Source organism: Ostrea edulis, chromosome 6, assembly GCF_947568905.1.
Source record: "Ostrea edulis chromosome 6, xbOstEdul1.1, whole genome shotgun sequence".
NCBI classification, from domain to species: domain Eukaryota; kingdom Metazoa; phylum Mollusca; class Bivalvia; order Ostreida; family Ostreidae; genus Ostrea; species Ostrea edulis.
In genome coordinates, this window is record NC_079169.1 from 78534773 (window position 1) to 78554161 (window position 19389).

Sequence of the window (19389 nt, forward strand, 5' to 3'; positions counted from 1 at the left end):
CTCTGCCTGATAGTTACATGTGTAATAATGATTAGTATAATAATTTTTTTCTAATTTGGTAATACTTCAATCACTTATATAATCAATGGGAATAATGTACGAGGTGGGCTTTCTTATTTCACCGTGTGTCTGTACCCGGTTCCTGTTGAGAGTGAAGCACTTGGTGTCTCAATCTTCTTCTGATTAACTGCACAAAGCACCTCACCTCAGTTTCCAGGGTTTCTTGCCACTGGTTTCTGCCTTGCATTACCTCCGATTTCTTCTTTCTATTTTTCTTCTCTCTCCGACCTTCTCCGCTGCTGTTCACTTCCAACTCCTCCAGATTCTACAATGTATCAGTTTATATACCCTTGGAGTTCTTCTCTGTCCATGGCTCCGTCTTTCCTCTGGCGCCTTTCACTCTTCTGGTACAGGGGGTCCAGGTATTTGTTTTCGATCCCTTCTACCATCTTGCAACCTGGCCCTGTGGGTCTTTAAAATTCATCAGCCACTTTAACGCGCTATGATCAGTTCTAGCAATAGTTTTGTGCCCGTGTAGATAGTGACAAAAATGTTGGCAATTGCATACACTACCGCTAAAAGCTCTTTCCTTGTCATACAATATTTACGTTCAATCTTTGAAAGAGCTCGGCTAGCATAGGAAATTACTCTTGTCTGACCTTCAATTTCCTGCGACAAGACTGCACCAATTCCTACTTGACTAGTGTCGGTATCGAGAACAAAGGGTAACGAGAAGTCAGGATGAGCTAGAATAGGGACACTAACTAAGCGACCTTTTAGTTTTTCAAAAGCTTCCTGGCACTCTGTGATCCATTTAAACACTCTACCCTTTTCTGTCAACCTAAACAATGGTTTAGCTAGAGAGGAGAAACCAGCTATAAACCTCCTAGAATAACCACATAAACCCAAGAAAGATCGCACTTCACTTGCATCAATTGGTACAGGCCAATTTTCAATCACTGCTATTTTCTGAGGATCAGTTTGCACTCCCATGTCAGGCACTCTGTAACCAAGAAATAAAACTTCTTTTTTAAACAGTGTGCACTTTGAGGGTTTCATTTTCAGCCCAGCTTGTTGGAGTCTTTGAAACACCTGTTCAAGATTCTGTAATGTGTCTTTAAACGATTTACCAAACACAATTATGTCATCTATATACACCAGACATATCTTAAAATGCAAACCAGCAAGGGCAGTCTCCATCTATCTCTCAAAAGTTACTGGACTGTTGCAAAGCACAAAAAGGCATGACTGAGAATTGAAACAGGCCATTTCTTGTAACGAACGCGGTCTTTTGTTTATCAGCTTTGTCCATTTCAACCTGCCAAAGACCTGAATTAAGATCCAAGGTACAAAACCAGTTAGCCCCTCTCAAACGAGCAACTGAATCGTTGATTCTTGGCAAGGTGTATGCATCTTTTACAGTCTTAGTATTTAGAGACCTGTAATCTACACAAAATCTTTTAATGCCATCCCTCTTCTCTACCAATACTACCTCGGCAGCCCATGGACTTGACGAGGGTTCGACTATACCCCGCTCAATCATATTCTCCACTTCTTTGTCGATAAATTCTGCTGCATGGTGAGGTAAACGTCTGTTGCTTAGTCGGCTTTGCACCTTCTGTGTTTATTTTGCGTTTAATTAATGAAGTCCTTCCAAAATCGTCTTTGGACTTGGGAAAACAAATGTTGAAACCTTGATAATGTCATTTTCACTTTAGCTTTTAGCTCCTCTTTGAGATGTCTAGTGGCTTCATGGTACATCTCAATTAAATGTATACTGGGATGCTCTCTTCTTTACCTGTTACAACAGAGTTTAACACGTTCACATCGGCACATTCAGAGACATCCATTACAGGCGATGTCACGCCTACTACCGTGTTCTTATAAATTGTTTGAAGCTGGCCTGACATATTCATGAAACGCAATGCAACACTTTTATCAAAACTAACGACCGTTCTGGCAACCATTGCTTTCCCACTTCTTTGAAATTTTTCACATGGTTCCACTAACAAGGGTCCCTGAATTGTAGTTCTAGGAGAAGACAGTATTTCACCTGTACAAACCATTTCACTTCTAGGTGGAATTACAATAGTTTCGGTCGAAAACACCCAATGTGGCCTTGTAACTGTAGTTCATGCTCTACCCCATGTACATACATTTTGTTTTGAGATATCTAGTAAGTGCTCTACCAATCCCCTATCTTTGCTCCTCACGAAAATATTAACAGCAGTGAAGGAGAAACTTCAAACTTACGGTGCGACTACATATGCCAGAAGTGGTGTTAATCAAATGTGGATTCTAAAAAATTCGAAAGAACTTTAAGTAAACTTGAAATCGCAGAATTTTCCCCCAAATCAATAACATTAAAACCTATGACTTTTCAACACTATACACGACCATTCCTCACGATAAATTAAAGACTAGACTTTTTGACATCATAGACAGTTGCTTCTTCAACAAAAACGGAAATATTCATATCTAGTGATCAGTCATTCAAAAACTTACTACTTTGTTAAACACCACTCTGATTCCACGCACAAGTACTCTGAAGTTGAAATAAAAAATATGCTAGAGTTCCTCATTGACAATATCTTCGTGGTCTTTGATGATCAGGTCTTTCAACAGTCTGTTGGAATTCCCATGGGCACGAATTGTGCTCGTTTGTTAGCTGACCTGTTTCTATATTCATATGAAGCAGAATTTATTCAAAAACTTCTACGCGAGAAGAAAAAATCTCTCGCTGTGGCCTTCGATTCGACATTTAGATATATCGATGACGTTTTGTATATTAACAATAATAGCTTTCATTCATATGTCGATTTGATATATCCCCGTGAGCTCGAAATAAAGGACACCACAGAGTCGTCCACTTCTGCTTCATACTTAGATATTTTATTGAAAGTAGACATTAACGGCAAACTGACAACTCAACTGTATGACAAACGGGATGATTTCAGTTTCTCCATCGTCAACTTCCCATATTTATGTAGCAATATTCCATTATCATCTGCATATGGTGTTTATATATATCAACTGATTCGATATGCAAGAGCTTGTTCTGCGTATAGTCAGTTTTTAAATCGAGGTAAGCTACTGACAAACAAGTTGATGGTACAGGGGTTTCAACAGTCTCGATTGAAGTCAGCATTTCGCAAAGTCTATGGTCATTATAACGATCTAGTTCGTCAATACAACCTTGCATTGGGTCAAATGCTGTCTGACGTGTTTCATACAGGGGATGCTTACTTCTCCTAGGCACCTGATCCCACCTCTGGTGTGTCCAGGGGTCCGTGTTTGCCCAACTATCTATTTTGTATTACTTATAGGAGTTATGAGATTGATCATTGTTCGTTATCTTCATCTTGCATATGTCAACTAAACAATGACTTGATTTAAGGAAATCAAGATCTAAAATTCCGTCGGCTTTAATATTGGCCACCACAGCTTTACATTCAAACGTATATTCCCCTAGCTGGATTTTGAAATTTCCTTTTCCTTTTACTTCTAAGGGAGTTCCATCTGCGCCCACAATGTTTTGTGCAACTGGTTCCAAATAACAAGGATCTGTCCTTTCTATCTCATTAAATATTCTATCAGCAAGAATTGTTAATGTTGCACCGGTGTCAACTAGCAAATTACATGGAACCATGTTTACAAACGCATTGATAAACAAACCAGATTCTGTACCCACTGTAGCGTTCCTTATAGTAGCCGTATTAGATGTCGGTTCATGACCTTTGCCCTTGAACTGACTTTCGGAATGTTTATCTGCTTTGGATTTAACAGAATTCTTTCGTGTCTGTTCTTGGTTTGACCTTGGCTTCATATAACAATCTTTTATCTTATGCCCACGCTACCCACAATGATGGCATTTGAAAGGAAAACTACTAAAATGCCCTGTATCAGTAGACTCGGACGACCCCTTACTTGCAAACAATTTTGATATCTTATTCTCCAAATCTTTCTCGGGCTGTTGAATTTCCTGACGAAGCTTTAGAATTTCTTCATTTACACCCACGCTACTCTGTCCAGTATATGCTGTTTCTTTACTCGTGTCCTCTTGGTAAAAAGAGTAATTTGATTTTGGATATTTTGAATGACCAAAATTATCAGCAGTGTTTGGTTTAACTCTTGCACTTCCAGTATTGGCATATCGAGATGTCAGCTCGTCTATACTAGTATCGGGTTTGTGTCTTACATCTACCCCAGAACCCGGTATCAAAGACGGTTTAGATGTACAAGGCGTAGACCTCAATTTATCCAATGTTTCTTTTAACTTCTATTGCACTGCGATCAGTTCAAAGGTCAGCTTCCTTGTCATCCATTTCTAATTTTCTTTTGCGGAATACAAAAACAAGACCCTTATATTTCTATTATTCTACTTTTATTTGTATACCTCTCTAACTCAAAATCCCGATACACAGTCGCCCTGAACCTGATATACAGTACCCGGTAACACTACACCTTGTTCAAAACACCCGGTAAAAATACACCCGGAATCTAGCTCCATGTAACAATACACCCGGTATCTAGCACCCGGTAACAATACACCTGGTATATGTTACTTTTTAAAAATAGCCAAATAAAAACTAAGAAATAGAATTACATTGAAATCACTACAATTTTTATCCCTGAACCGGCTGCCACAAAAAATGTAACGTGTTTTGTACTGGGTTCTCAGGGATAATAATTTTCCTCTAACTCTGCCCGAGTTAATAATGATTGGTATAATAATTTTTCTCTAATTTGGTAATACTTCAATCACTTATATAATCAATGGAAATAATGTACGAGGTGGGCTTTCTTATTTCACCGTGTGTCTGTATCCGGTTCCTGTTGAGAGTGAAGCACTTGGTGTCTCAATCTTCTTCAGATTTACTACACAAAGCACTCCACCTCAATTCCCTGGGTTTCTTGCCACTGGTTTCTGCCTTACCCAACCTCTGATTTCTTCTTTCTATTTTTCTTCTTTCTCCGACCTTCTCCACTGCTGTTCACTTCCAACTCCCCCAGATTCTGCAGTGCAGCAGTTTATATACCCTTGGAGTAGTCCACTCCAAGGGAGGTCAGGTAATTATTCCCACATGAATCAAGTTCATTAGAACGTTTCTCTTTACAGGATATTATCATTACAATACTAACAAGAAACGCAGTATTAAGTCTTCCCCGGAAGACATGTTTCGCCTGCTAGTTCATTCTATATGTAATATATCACGTATAATGTTGAAAAAGTAAATTATTGAAATGGTTTTTGTCACTAAACAGGAAGTTGATAAGCGACAGATTCGAAAATGTCTTACACAATACAGTTGGCCACAGTGATGCTCTGTGCCAAATATCAGGGAGTTGCCCCATGTGGTTCTTGAGAAAACTGTGACAGAAATTTTTTGTGACGACGCCAGACGACGGCAGGCGACACAAATATTGAGCACCAAATTAACACAAACTCAAATATATATTTAACTATTTGAAGATATCATCAATTCATTTGATGCACGCAACAATCTATTTTAACAATCTATGTAAAGATCTTTTAAAATAATGAATGATATCAGTTCTGAATTATTGCGCGCAATTACTGAATTGGTGAAAGCATTTTGAAATTATTCTGCTGAATTCACACGCGCTGTAATTGAATTGTTGCTCTCTTCGAATGAATTGATTATATATCAACAATCAGGCACGTTAAAATTTAATTATATCAAAACATGAATTCTATTATTGCACGCATCAACTCAATTAATCATCGCAATAACTGAACTATTGCTCTCTTCAATTGGATTATTGATATCATTAAAGGGGCATTAGACACGATTTGAGCTGAAAATTTTCAAATTTATTTTTCATTTTTAATGTTTAGAATGGCTTAAATAAGGTAGAGTTCCAATGTGTCTAATTATTGAAATACATGTTGATGTAACAAAGGTAATCCTTTTGACAAAAACATGGGTCAATGTAAATATTAGTTGTTGCAATTAATGCGACATCATTAATATACAAAGAAACCTTGTTGAATAGTGATCTCTGCTGCAACCCTTTCAGTGAATGTCTCTAGAACCCGGCCTACCACTTGTTACTCCCATTTTTGTCTCTCGTCTGAATGCAGTTATGGACTTGTGGGATTATATCATTTTTGTCTCTCGTCTGAATGCAGTTATGGACTTGTGGGATGACATCATTTTTGTCTCTCGTCTGAATGCAGTTATGGACTTGTGGGATGATATCATTTTTGTCTCTCGTCTGAATGCAGTTATGGACTTGTGGGATGACATCATTTTTGTCTCTCGTCTGAATGCAGTTATGGACTTGTGGGATGACATCATTTTTGTCTCTCGTCTGAATGCAGTTATGGACTTGTGGGATGACATCATTTTTGTCTCTCGTCTGAATGCAGTTATGGACTTGTGGGATGACATCATTTTTGTCTCTCGTCTGAATGCAGTTATGGACTTGTGGGATTATATCATTTTTGTCTCTCGTCTGAATGCAGTTATGGACTTGTGGGATGATATCATTTTTGTCTCTCGTCTGAATGCAGTTATGGACTTGTGGGATGATATCATTTTTGTCTCTCGTCTGAATGCAGTTATGGACTTGTGGGATTATATCATTTTTGTCTCTCGTATGAATGCAGTTATGGACTTGTGGGATGATAATTCTCTTCAATTTGTCACAGACAAGCACCATAGTATATTTCCTTTTATGATATATCGGGTAATGAGTAATTTTCAGAAAATACAGGCAGTATGAAAACAAACATTTTATTCAGAAATAAAGCATTTAGCATTATCTGTAATAGGCACAATCATACACTAGAGAGTTTTTGTTAAAATGTTCCGTTGTAATGCACAGAGGATCATGAATTGCATGAAATCACACGAAATGGTTTGATGATACAATGTAGTGGAGAATTCTGTTGGTCTTGACATCATGCTGCTTATGCCGGTAGTGGAACACCTGCAATATAAACAACAACAACCAATGTACTCTACACTTGCATTTTTATACATTTTCTAATGAATTCTATAATCAGTATATTGATATAAAATATATTTACAATGAATACTACATGTATACACAAGTGTTTTGATATAAACTATGTTCACAAAGGACTATATGTATGATTACAGCAAAACTCAATTCTAAAGATTCAAAGACAAAATGTTTTGTATTTCATAACAGAGATCATTCAGATATTTACAGTCATTTCAGGTACATGTACAGAGAATCTAAGTAAGGAAGTAAGTAGGTAAATTTTATTTAAAGTCGGCACTGTATACAATAGTAACAAATAACATGAGCTCTACAGAGCTCTTGAACCGACTATAAATTTTAAAGTAGCACTATTTCTCAATTTTTATTTCATGTTCTAATATTTCAAATGTTCATTTTTGTGAAAGCTTTTCTTACAGAAAACATATAACACAACTTTACACAAACAAAATTTTCATGTGTGCTGGAAAAACATACAAAACCTTTGGTATAGATATGATAATTGTCCAAGCTTGTGCTTGATGTTTTCTAGAAGTAAAATTGTACAACAATAGCCATTTTATGTCAAAGGACCAAACTAGTCACAAACTTCACGTTTATGACGCATAATTCCAGTTCTCCTTCATTTTGATTAATTGAATTTGATTAATCATGCATCGGGATCTTCGCACAAAGTACACACAATTTAGAAACTTTGATGAGCAAACAGAGATCCTGTCTTGTATCATAGTCCATGTTTAAAGATAGTACATGTAACTGTTCCTTGTAAATTCATCCACTGGATATACAGTAAAACACACTTATAGTGAAGTACTGGGGACAAACAATTACAGTAAAACACGTTTATAGTGAAGTGCTGGGGTCAAACAATTACAGTAAAACACGCTTATAGTGAAGTGCTGGAGGTCGAACAATTACAGTAAAACACACTTATAGTGAAGTACTGGGGACAAACAATTACAGTAAAACACATTTATAGTGAAGTGCTGGGGACAAACAATTACAGTAAAACACGCTTATAGTGAAGTGCTGGGGTCAAACAATTACAGTAAAACACACTTATAGTGAAGTGCTGGGGAGGAACAATTACAGTAAAACACACTTATAGTGAAGTGCTGGGGACAAACAATTACAGTAAAAACACTTAAAGTGAAGTGCTGGTGACAAACAATTACAGTAAAACATGCTTATAGTGAAGTACTGGGAGTGAACAATTACAGTAAAACACACTTATAGTGAAGTACTGGGAACGAACAATTACAGTAAAACACGCTTAAAGTGAAGTGCTGGGGACAAACAATTACAGTAAAACACGCTTATAGTGAAGTGCCGGGGACAAACAATTACAGTAAAACACGCTTATAGTGAAGTGCTGGGGACAAACAATTACAGTAAAACACGCTTATAGTGAAGTGCTGGGGACAAACAATTACAGTAAAACATGCTTATAGTGAAGTACTGGGAACGAACAATTACAGTAAAACACACAAATAATGAAGTACTGGGAACGAACAATTACAGTAAAACATGTACACACTTATAGTGAAGTGCTGGGGACAAATAATTACAGTAAAACACACTTATAGTGAAGTACTGGGAACGAACAATTACAGTAAAACACATTGATAGTGAAGTACTGGGAACGAACAATTACAGTAAAACACACTTATAGTGAAGTGCTGGGGAGGAACAATTACAGTAAAACACACTTATAGTGAAGTGCTGGGGACAAACAATTACAGTAAAAACACTTAAAGTGAAGTGCTGGTGACAAACAATTACAGTAAAACATGCTTATAGTGAAGTACTGGGAGTGAACAATTACAGTAAAACACACTTATAGTGAAGTACTGGGAACGAACAATTACAGTAAAACACGCTTAAAGTGAAGTGCTGGGGACAAACAATTACAGTAAAACACGCTTATAGTGAAGTGCCGGGGACAAACAATTACAGTAAAACACGCTTATAGTGAAGTGCTGGGGACAAACAATTACAGTAAAACACGCTTATAGTGAAGTGCTGGGGACAAACAATTACAGTAAAACATGCTTATAGTGAAGTACTGGGAACGAACAATTACAGTAAAACACACAAATAATGAAGTACTGGGAACGAACAATTACAGTAAAACATGTACACACTTATAGTGAAGTGCTGGGGACAAATAATTACAGTAAAACACACTTATAGTGAAGTACTGGGAACGAACAATTACAGTAAAACACATTGATAGTGAAGTACTGGGAACGAACAATTACAGTAAAACACACTTATAGTGAAGTACTGGGAATGAACAATATTGATAATTCATAATACTCAATGACCTCAAAATATGTTTTAAAACTACAGAGGGAATGATAATCATGCTGTAATGCGAGTTCTCTATAAGCTTGTTCATTCTGTTATATCTATCTATCTATCAATCTATCTATATTTATACATACATATGTATCAAACTGTTACCTGAACAAGCAGAATTCAACAGCAGGATTGTATCTACTGCAATATCGCTCCTGTAACCATTACCTCGAATACCCTTAAACATAACCTGCCAAAGAGATGGTCAAACAAAATGAAAATGCACATACACAATAGTTAACCCCTCTCTAACTTGCACTACATACACATACACATACACAATAGTTAACCCCTCTCTAACTTGCACTACATACACATACACAATAGTTAACCCCTCTCTAACTTGCACTACATACACATACACAATAGTTAACCCCTCTCTAACTGAACTTCATGAGATGTAAAGCAATCATAATACAGGCATTATCTCTCACGTTGTTACTCTAAGAAATAATAAAACTGTTTAAACAATAAAAATGGATGATGATGATGAAATAGATGCAAGTCCTTCAGATTTGTTCTTAATTTTAAATCTTTATACATGTAATGCATGTATAATATAACAAGACAAAACATACCACAAGGTCGGTCGAGGCTGGAATGTCAATGCTAACTGGGGTCCAAACATCTCCCTGGTCTCCAGAGAGACTCCAGACCTCGCTTTCTGATCCACGATCCCCTGCCCAGACACTCAGCGTTCCCATGTTACGTCCATTCATGTTGTACAAGAATCGAAGACAACGAGGTCCTGTTATTGAATTCAGTAGAAAATTTAGCTTTCAAAACCAGTAAAATATGAAAATAATAAATCTACATAAAATCAGTAATACATAAAAATAATAAATCTCTACAAAACCAGTAATCCGTGAAAATAAGAAATCTACACAAAAGCAGTAATAAACAAAAATAAGAAATCTATAGGAAGGACAGGAAAGTTAATGGGCTAATATATGCTTCAATCTGTATTGCAATTTACGAGCATGTTAAGAAATATATAACTGTTTACATGTATTTCTCTACATTTCTGTGGCTTTTGATGGCAGTTGCTTACATAGATGTGTATATATATATATATTATATATATATATATATATACAAAATCCAATGAACTCACCAACATCAGGAATAACAGTGTTTTCAGAGGAAAGGATGGCGTTAGCGCCCCTTCGACGCCCACTAGCTTCAATATAAGCATATGTTCCATCTGTAGGACTTCCTGGTCCAGTGTTTCCACTCGGAGTGCGTACCTATAAACCCCAAACAACATATAGATAAGCATAAGCATGAACTGAGACTTATGTACCATGTCTCCAATTACCATAGAAGTGGAATTTTTAGCGAGACACAAATCTAACAATGGGTATATATATTTAGTGAGAGCTAATTTTAGCAACTTTATAATTCCAAGAAAGGCTAATGTTACCTTCAGAATAGAGTAAACTGTTAGCAATATTCAATTCTAGCAACTTCAACACCCTCGCTAATAATGCCAAAATTAAATCCTCGCTAAAAATTCTGCTTATACGGTATGACATAACAATAGTAGGTTGTATCATGAAAGTGACAGCATTAAATAGGACTGCAAATGTAATATTTTACAATGTACTTTGCTGAAATTCTGTCAGATATTACCTAAATTGCAAAATTTTTATGCCTTATGTATGCAGAGGCAGTCCAACTTAATCAAATATCAGGATGAATAAAGAAAACTAAGCAATAACCTTAAACTTGCATATAATTACAAGTATATCTCAACTTACAGATTATCATGAATACTGATATATGTCAGCTTGCAGATTATCATGAATACTGATATATGTCAGCTTAGAGATTATATCAAGAATACTGATATAAATTATGCTCATAAACAATACTTAACACATGGTTTGCTGGGGAAGGGTCACCTCTTAAATAGTGTATACATACAGTTTTTTTTTTGTTTTTTTTAAACTCTTACATTGGTTCTTTGCCAGTCCATATTATCACCACTAGTGACATCACTCAAGAAGCATGATCCACCATCATCAAATGTACAGGAAAGAATTGTGTCAACTGAAAGTATATATACATGTAGGTATTTAAAGATTATTAGTCACATAATGAATCATAATACACACTTTTAAGAAGTATTAGTTCAAATTAAACTATACATGTAGCACATATACCATAACATTTGCCTGCACATAATAGCTAGGATCTACTGTAACACTAAACACATGATAGCTAGGATCTACTGTAACACTAAACACATGATAGCTAGGATCTACTGTAACACTAAACACCATTTTCTTTTTAATTCTTCCAACACTTAGGGACATATACAGGTGAATATAGTTACTGTAGTAAAATAGCTTTCCAATTAGCCAAAGTAGATAATTTGTCTGTTTCTAATTATTACTAGCCAAAGTAATCATTTCCTTCTGGAAATTCACTATGAGCAAGTGAATTCTTATGGGTTCTGCATTTCAAATATCATATGTACTTAACAAATCAAGCTATTTTCATTGAGAGGGTTTACGTCTCATCTTGCATTAAAATCTATAAGTAGTCATTCTTGGATCGATGCCTGACAATTTGTACGTTTACACACAGCGGGACAAATCTATCACTGGCATATGTGAATATACACCTGCAGGTTACTCGTATGCATGCATGAATTCATCACTTGAATTTTATTGATACGCAAACAAGTAACGTCAAGCATTTGGGGAGTTAATAAACGCACTGAATTCTTATTAGGTGTCATCACGTTATTTTGTTGCTCATACATACCATATCTAGGATATTACTTACAAATATGACATTGTTTTTATGGTTTTGTTTTAGTAAAACATTACTTTCTTTCATTGTTTTTATGATTTTATTTTTAAAATTAGTAAAACATTAATTTCTTTCAATAGTATTTCGTATTTCCTACATTTACATCTTTCAACAGAAGCCAATTTTCATATTTTTCATTGTCTGACTATAGGTTGGCAATCAGAGTAATACTAAAAATGCTCTTCCTCAACAAAAGAGTTCAAAATCAGTGTATATTATGATATGTAGACGTCTTTAAAACAGACAGAATGCAAGGCGCATGTCCTTAGGGTTTTCAATCCCGTAGGAATCTGGTTAGAATAGGTCCTCAGTACCCCTTGCTTGTTGTATGAGGCGACTAAATGGGGCGGTCGTTTGGATGAGACAGCAAAAACCGAGGTTCCATGTCACAGCAGGTGTGGCACGATAAAGATCCCTCCCTGCTCAAAGGCCAGAAGTACCGAGCATATAGGCCTAAATTTTGCAGCCCTTCACCGGCACTGATGACATCTCCACATGTGTGAAAGATTCTCGAGCGGGACGTTAAACAATATATAACTAACCAACCAACCGTAGGGTCATCAAATACATTTATACATTTAAAAATTTGTTGAACACTTATTGTGGTGTCCAAAAAACATTTCTTCCATTTAAAATTTGTCTAGCATTTATTGACTGTCTCGATCAACAAAGACATCATGAGCAAAGATTGTAGCTTCCCAATATAGAAAAAGCAATCAATGAAGCTCATACATGCTAACTATCCCGATTTAGGCAGGATTCTCCTGATTTAAAACATTGGCAAAATCTATTCCTGATCAGGATACCATGAATATACCTCCAAGTTTTTCCTGTAGTTGTACCAAAAGAAATATTTATATGCATGTGTTCTTTATTTCTAATATTGATATCTAGTCCAGTCATGTTATGGTGTTGTGAAATAAAATATTAAATATGTTTCATTCAAATTGTGTTTTTGAATTTTGTTGAAGTTGATGGAGAATAAAACAGACTTTTTGACGTTGTGTTGATATAAGATACAATACAGGTATATTAGATTGATATTCCTTTTTCAAAAATGGTAAAGATTTATTTTCATAAAATGTCGAAAATTTAGAGCTTAATATTGGAAAAAATGTTGTCACATGCAAAATCCCTCATGGAGATTTTCAGAAGTTGGCATGTATGCATGGAAGAAATTTAATGTCGCAACGTAACTTTCACATGGTGCACAGTGAAATGATAATAAATTAATTCAATCTAATTTCTCACCAAACTCTCACACCAGAGCCTAGTGAAATGATAAAAGATTAATCCGATCTAATTTATTACCGTAACTATCACACCGGAGGCCAGTGAAATGATAAAAGAGTCCGATCTAATGTCTCACCAAACTCTCACACCAGTGCACAGTGAAATGATAAAAGAGTCCGATCTAATATCTCACCAAACTCTCACACCAGAGCCCAGTGAAATGATAAGAGAACCCGATCTAATTTATTACCGTAACTCTCACACCGGAGCCCAGTGAAATGATAAAAGAGTCCGATCTAATGTCTCACCAAACTCTCACACCGGTGCACAGTGAAATGATAAAAGAACCCGATCTAATGTCTCACCAAACACCCACACCGACGCACAGTGAAATGATTACAGAACCCGATCTAATGTCTCACCAAACACCCACACCGACGCACAGTGAAATGATAAAAGAATCCAATTTAATGTCTCATCAAACTATCACATCAGAGCCCAGTGAAATGATAAAAGAACCCGATCTAATTTATTACAGTGGAACCCCGTTATTACGTTCCCCCTTTAATACGTTAGTCCGCATATTACGTTGGAATTTCAAAGCACAAAACCATTTCTTAACAAACCTATATAAAATAGACCTTGTTATTACATTGTCCTAAGATGCTGGGACTCGGTATTACGTTGTAAAAATTCCGACGAAAACATAATAAACCCCTAATTATTCAATAGTGATTCTCAAAATAATAAGCCATTCACACCTTGACTGCCTGAGACAGTCACCACATAAATTTCTTGGTCTGTTTGGGGATTAGAGACGCTTGACTGATCACGCTTCCATAGATCTAGTAGGGACATCAATACAGGTGAATATCCCATATAGAAGCCAGTGATAAACAATTAAATATTGTTTATTTAGAAATTGTACTCTAAGAAATTTACTTCATTTTTCATATTTTAATAATCAAAGAAATAATTTCTCAACCACCTGCGTGTTCAGCATAGTGTGATTACCTTCGCTGTTAAAACTCTATTTACGGACAGCTTTGGTACCAAACATGAAAGACAAGATTTATCATAGCAATGTTAAAACCGCTTGGGTAACTTCTTGAACATAGGTGACTAAAGGTGTGCAATTAAAAAATTGTCCGTTGTTTGGACATGCAGCTTGGGTGTTCGTAAATCTCGTCCATACATACACCAATCAAACTGTCCAGTGTTATCGGCCGATTCGTGTACGGCATTTACCTCAGTGAATATTCTAAAATCCCTTGATGTGCACGTGATTTTAGTGCCATCATTTAGCGTTGTAAATGAAATCTTCGTGCATCATTATATTTTTTTAATGTGGATTGCGCTTAAATTGTTCTCTGTGTTTATCGTTGGTGAAAAAAGTGTGGAAGTGTTGGGTATCGTGTGCGTTTTGTGTCTATAGTTTTGTTGTTTTGGGGGTGTGATTTTTTTTATCGCGATGTGTATTGTGTAATTAGAGAACTTAATAAAAACGATGTTTTGTTATTTTTTTAATATGAATGTTGAATACGAACCGGAACGAGTTATTGAGAGAAATTTACATGAACGCATTGTTTTAAAGTTGAACAAAATGGCGGTCCAAACGAATGCAGAAAAAGCAACGTTTATCAAAACATCCTTATGTATCCTACACCAGAAATAAAGAAAAGGGATAAGAACATGAAGAATTACGGACATTAAAGATAAGATGTAAATAAAACAAAGTATCATAGTCTTTTAAACAAAGAAACAGTAAAGATATATTCACACACCCCTTCACGGAGTACCAACGGACGATATACAATTTCCAAATGATATTTTTAACAGATTTCACTGGGAACGTTTATTATGTTGCCCTCGGTATTACGTTATTTTATCGTGACAAAATGGAAAACGTAATAACGGGGTTCCACTGTACCGTAACTCTCGTACAGGAGCCCAGTGAAATGATAAAAGAATCTGATCTAATTTCTCACCGTAACTCTCGCACCGGAGCCCAGAGAAGATGGAACCGCACTGACACGTCCCTCCTGCTGCAGTATCTACACATGTTCCCCCATTTAAACACGAGATTGCCTCACAACCTGTAAATGAAAAATATGTTTACACTCGTACATGGACATTTTTGATGATACAGTTACATATCTGATCAAATCTATATTGCCATTGGTATTACGAAATTAATATTCTTAAAATCACCATACCGCATCTTCCTGGAATGTATCGGATATTATCCAAAGCTATATCTCCCGCAAATGATCCCCCTCTTTTGGCTTCAATAACAATCTGAAACATGAAAAATTAACCCTCAAGTGTGTAAATTTCATCTTAGTTTAAACAAGTAAAAACATCGCACAACATGATGAACTGAATAATGATCAGATGCTAATTTCCATGTTTTGATAATTGATACCGAGTTTTCATTTTTACTGACATACATGTAATAGGTTTTATATAAAACTTAGTGACCACTTCTATCAAAGAAGTGACCACAAGTAACTAATTAAACTCAACATATCCTTCCGTCCACGTGAAATTGGTGAAGCGTAACAGCACATTGGTGAATAAATATCAAAACATGAATCCACAAGTACCTTTTAGAACCAAATATGACCCTGCTTAAACTTTACATTCACACATACCGTGTCATTTGCATCGTGATAGATGTCAATCCCCTCTGTTTGCCAATCATTTGCAGAACTGCTTTGTTGCCCCGTTTTCGAAAAGAGTTCCACTGAATACATGGACTCTTGCATTACTTTTAATTCACCAACTCCTCTTCCAAACATATGGTAGTTGAAAATTAAACACCTATCTCCACCTTGCAATACAAATATATTCATTGATTCAACAGATTAATTGATATATATAAATACCGTATAGTCCTAGTACAGCGGGTTTTTTCCACAGGGTTACAATTTTGGCTTATTTTAGCGGTTAGATTTTCTTTCTGCCAAAATTTCAATCGCCAAATATACACCCAATTGTGACTTCAGTATTTGAAAAAGAGACAACTCTTTCCTGTCCGCCAAAATTTATTCCGCTAAAATTATTAGCATACCTTTCAGCCAGCAAATCGTCAAATTTCAGACCCGCGGAATAAACCCGCTATATGGTATATTTATAAGCATTCTAAGAAATGATAAATAGATGAGAAAAGTGTTTGGAAAGAAATTTAAATGGTTTGTTAAAATATTCTTAAATCTGCAATATATAAAAGCATATTCTAATTATGATGGTTGAAATTTTGGTAGATTCACTGAGGCTAATAGCAGCATCATACCTAAGAGTTTAACATAATATGATGTGAATGTTTGCCATAATGCCAAAAATTTGAAGTGAAAGTCACAGGTCTTTTGAATAATATGACGTTGAAAATGGAGGTCCCATGTCACAGCAGGTGTTGGCACGATAAAGAACCCTCACTGCAAATGGCCTTGAGAATCATGCATAGGTCAAATTTTGTGGAAATTTGCCAAAAGCTGGTGACGTATGTCTCTACACAGGTGAACAATTTCAATTTTGTAAAAAAAAAAATAAAAAAAAAAAGCATACAAACAAAACAAAACAATTTGACATCAGAGAGATTTAATGCTGGTGCAATAGTTCAGGATATTTTTCTTTGTAATAAATGATTAATTATTCATTTTCAAATCAGGACCCTTTTAGAGGTATTGCAATTAACATACACAATTTATAAAGCTACAAAGGCCTGAAAATTCTGTTAAAATCTCTTGAAACATACACTCTCTGTACTGCAACATCTGTTAACCAAGAACAACGCTGAAACAAAGCCTGGTAAATTAAGAAATAATTCTACAGAGTGTATGTAGTCAATTCCAAAGGGTCTAATTCCAATTGTATTAGGTCTCCTTTAATCTGAAAATCTTCTAAAAGTATATGTATAATATACACTCACTTTCAAATTTGTACTTGGTGATGAAAGCAGCTGTTTGATCTTTTCTGCGGCCTGAGGCCTCCATGTAGGCATATTTGGATCCTTGTATGGCAGAATTAGGACCTGTATTGCCACTAGGTGTTTTCCCCTGAAAAATAAATATATTAAATTTATTCTTTGAACATGAAAATTCTCCATAAAAATGTATAAGAAAAAAAAAATGTTATCAAACTGTTCTGATATTGAGAATGTTGTCAAACATAAGAAGGAATGATTGCCAGCATTGTAATTTTTATAATTCTGCTTTTGTGTGATGACTATGCAATTATATGAAAATATTAAGATTCCCATAATCATAGGTTATTGACTGAATATTGGGAACTATGCCCATCCTAAGTCATTGTTTGGTAAAGAATGATTTGCTCAAATATACCAATAAATGTCTGACATATCAAATAAGCTCAAATATACTGATAAATGTCTGACATATCAAATAAGCTCAAATATACTGATAAATATCTGACATATCAAATAAGCTCAAATATACTGATAAATGTCCTGGTTGTTTGTACTATCACAGATATGGATACAAAGGAAACATGGGGTAAATTCTGCGTAATCAGCCTCACTAATTATACAAAATACTGCCCATGCTTACATTGTTATAGAATCAATAATTAAATCAGACATTTATTTCTTAATTAATTTAAAAGTAACCTTTGTGTTTCAGCATTGAAAAAGAAAATACCCCCCCCCCCCCCCAAAAAAAAAATCAGCGATAGTAACACTAGAAATTTATTTATTTCAGGAAGATACTAGTACATGTATACAAATACTCACAGATCTAATGGTCCAGTCAAAATTATCGAATGTATAATTTTCTAGGAAACAGTCCTCTCCATCTTCAAAAGTACAGGACACAGGCCCCATGACTAGTGAACAGAAAATTCCATAATTAAGTACAGGACACAGGTCCCATGACTAATGAACAGAAAATTCCATAAGTACAGGACACAGGCCCCATGACTAGTGAACAGAAAATTCCATAATTAAGTACAGGACACAGGCCCCATGACTAGTGAACAGAAAATTCCATAATTAAGTACAGGACACAGGCCCCATGACTAATGAACAGAAAATTCCATAATTAAGTACAGGACACAGGCCCCATGACTAGTGAACAGAAAATTCCATAAGTACAGGACACAGGCCCCATGACTAGTGAACAGAAAATTCCATAAGTACAGGACACAGGCCCCATGACTAGTGAACAGAAAATTCCATAAGTACAAGACACAGGCCCCATGACTAGTGAACAGAAAATTCCATAATTAAGTACACGACACAGGCCCAATGACTAGTAAACAGAAAATTCCATAAGTACAGGACACAGGCCCCATGACTAGTGAACAGAAAATTCCATAAGTTAGTACAGGACACAGGCCCCATGACTAGTGAACAGAAAATTCCATAATTTAGGGGTTTAAAATCATGCTACTCTTGAAAATAGACAACCTGGAGCCCATCCTTCTCAGCCCAATTAATATCAGAATAAGCCAGCCGGCAGAATTAGTCTTGATAAAAGACTAATTTCCAAATCTGCATGTACACTGGTAATGACAACATTTATATGTTGGACTGGTACACCAATCAGTCTATCTACACGTACATGTGGAAGTAGGAATTCTCACAAAATATGTTTCTACACAGTAAATTAATAGGAACTCATGACAACTATCGGTTGTTACCTGTGTAAACTACTTACCAATATCGCATGCAGTTCCTGTGAAGCCTGTTGCACAATCACATCTGTACGTGGTGACCGCATCTGCCACACACACAGAGTTAGGTCCACAAGGATTGTCGGAACAATCGGTGACTGGTTAGAATAAAGAAGGATTATTATACCAATGACATCCAATACATGATTGTATGGTGGGTTTTTTTCACTAACAATAAGTAACATTGACTTTATGTAACAATTTCCACAACACAACTTGAAATCGACTTCAGAAGTAAAAAGTTCTGTGATGTTTATCATATATGCTGTTGGATTTCAAATTCATTTCATT

The 19389-nt window shown here is 35.8% G+C and overlaps 1 protein-coding gene across 2 annotated transcripts in view; it reads right to left on the bottom strand.

The window, feature by feature from the left end:
* Positions 1 to 6745: 6745 nt before the first annotated feature.
* Positions 6746 to 19389, bottom strand: part of LOC125646086 (MAM and LDL-receptor class A domain-containing protein 1-like) — a 45316-nt gene continuing 32672 nt past the window's right edge. For both annotated transcript variants that reach the window (XM_048872231.2, XM_056140892.1), the window contains exons 28-38: positions 19083 to 19196; positions 18158 to 18249; positions 17339 to 17465; positions 16062 to 16240; positions 15624 to 15705; positions 15396 to 15503; positions 11312 to 11406; positions 10469 to 10601; positions 9933 to 10102; positions 9460 to 9544; positions 6746 to 6957 (exon numbers count right to left, since the gene is read on the bottom strand). In XM_048872231.2, the coding sequence (XP_048728188.2) occupies positions 6938 to 6957; positions 9460 to 9544; positions 9933 to 10102; positions 10469 to 10601; positions 11312 to 11406; positions 15396 to 15503; positions 15624 to 15705; positions 16062 to 16240; positions 17339 to 17465; positions 18158 to 18249; positions 19083 to 19196 (1205 nt within the window). In that variant the 3' untranslated portion in view covers positions 6746 to 6937. The remainder of the gene's footprint in view (positions 6958 to 9459; positions 9545 to 9932; positions 10103 to 10468; positions 10602 to 11311; positions 11407 to 15395; positions 15504 to 15623; positions 15706 to 16061; positions 16241 to 17338; positions 17466 to 18157; positions 18250 to 19082; positions 19197 to 19389) is intronic.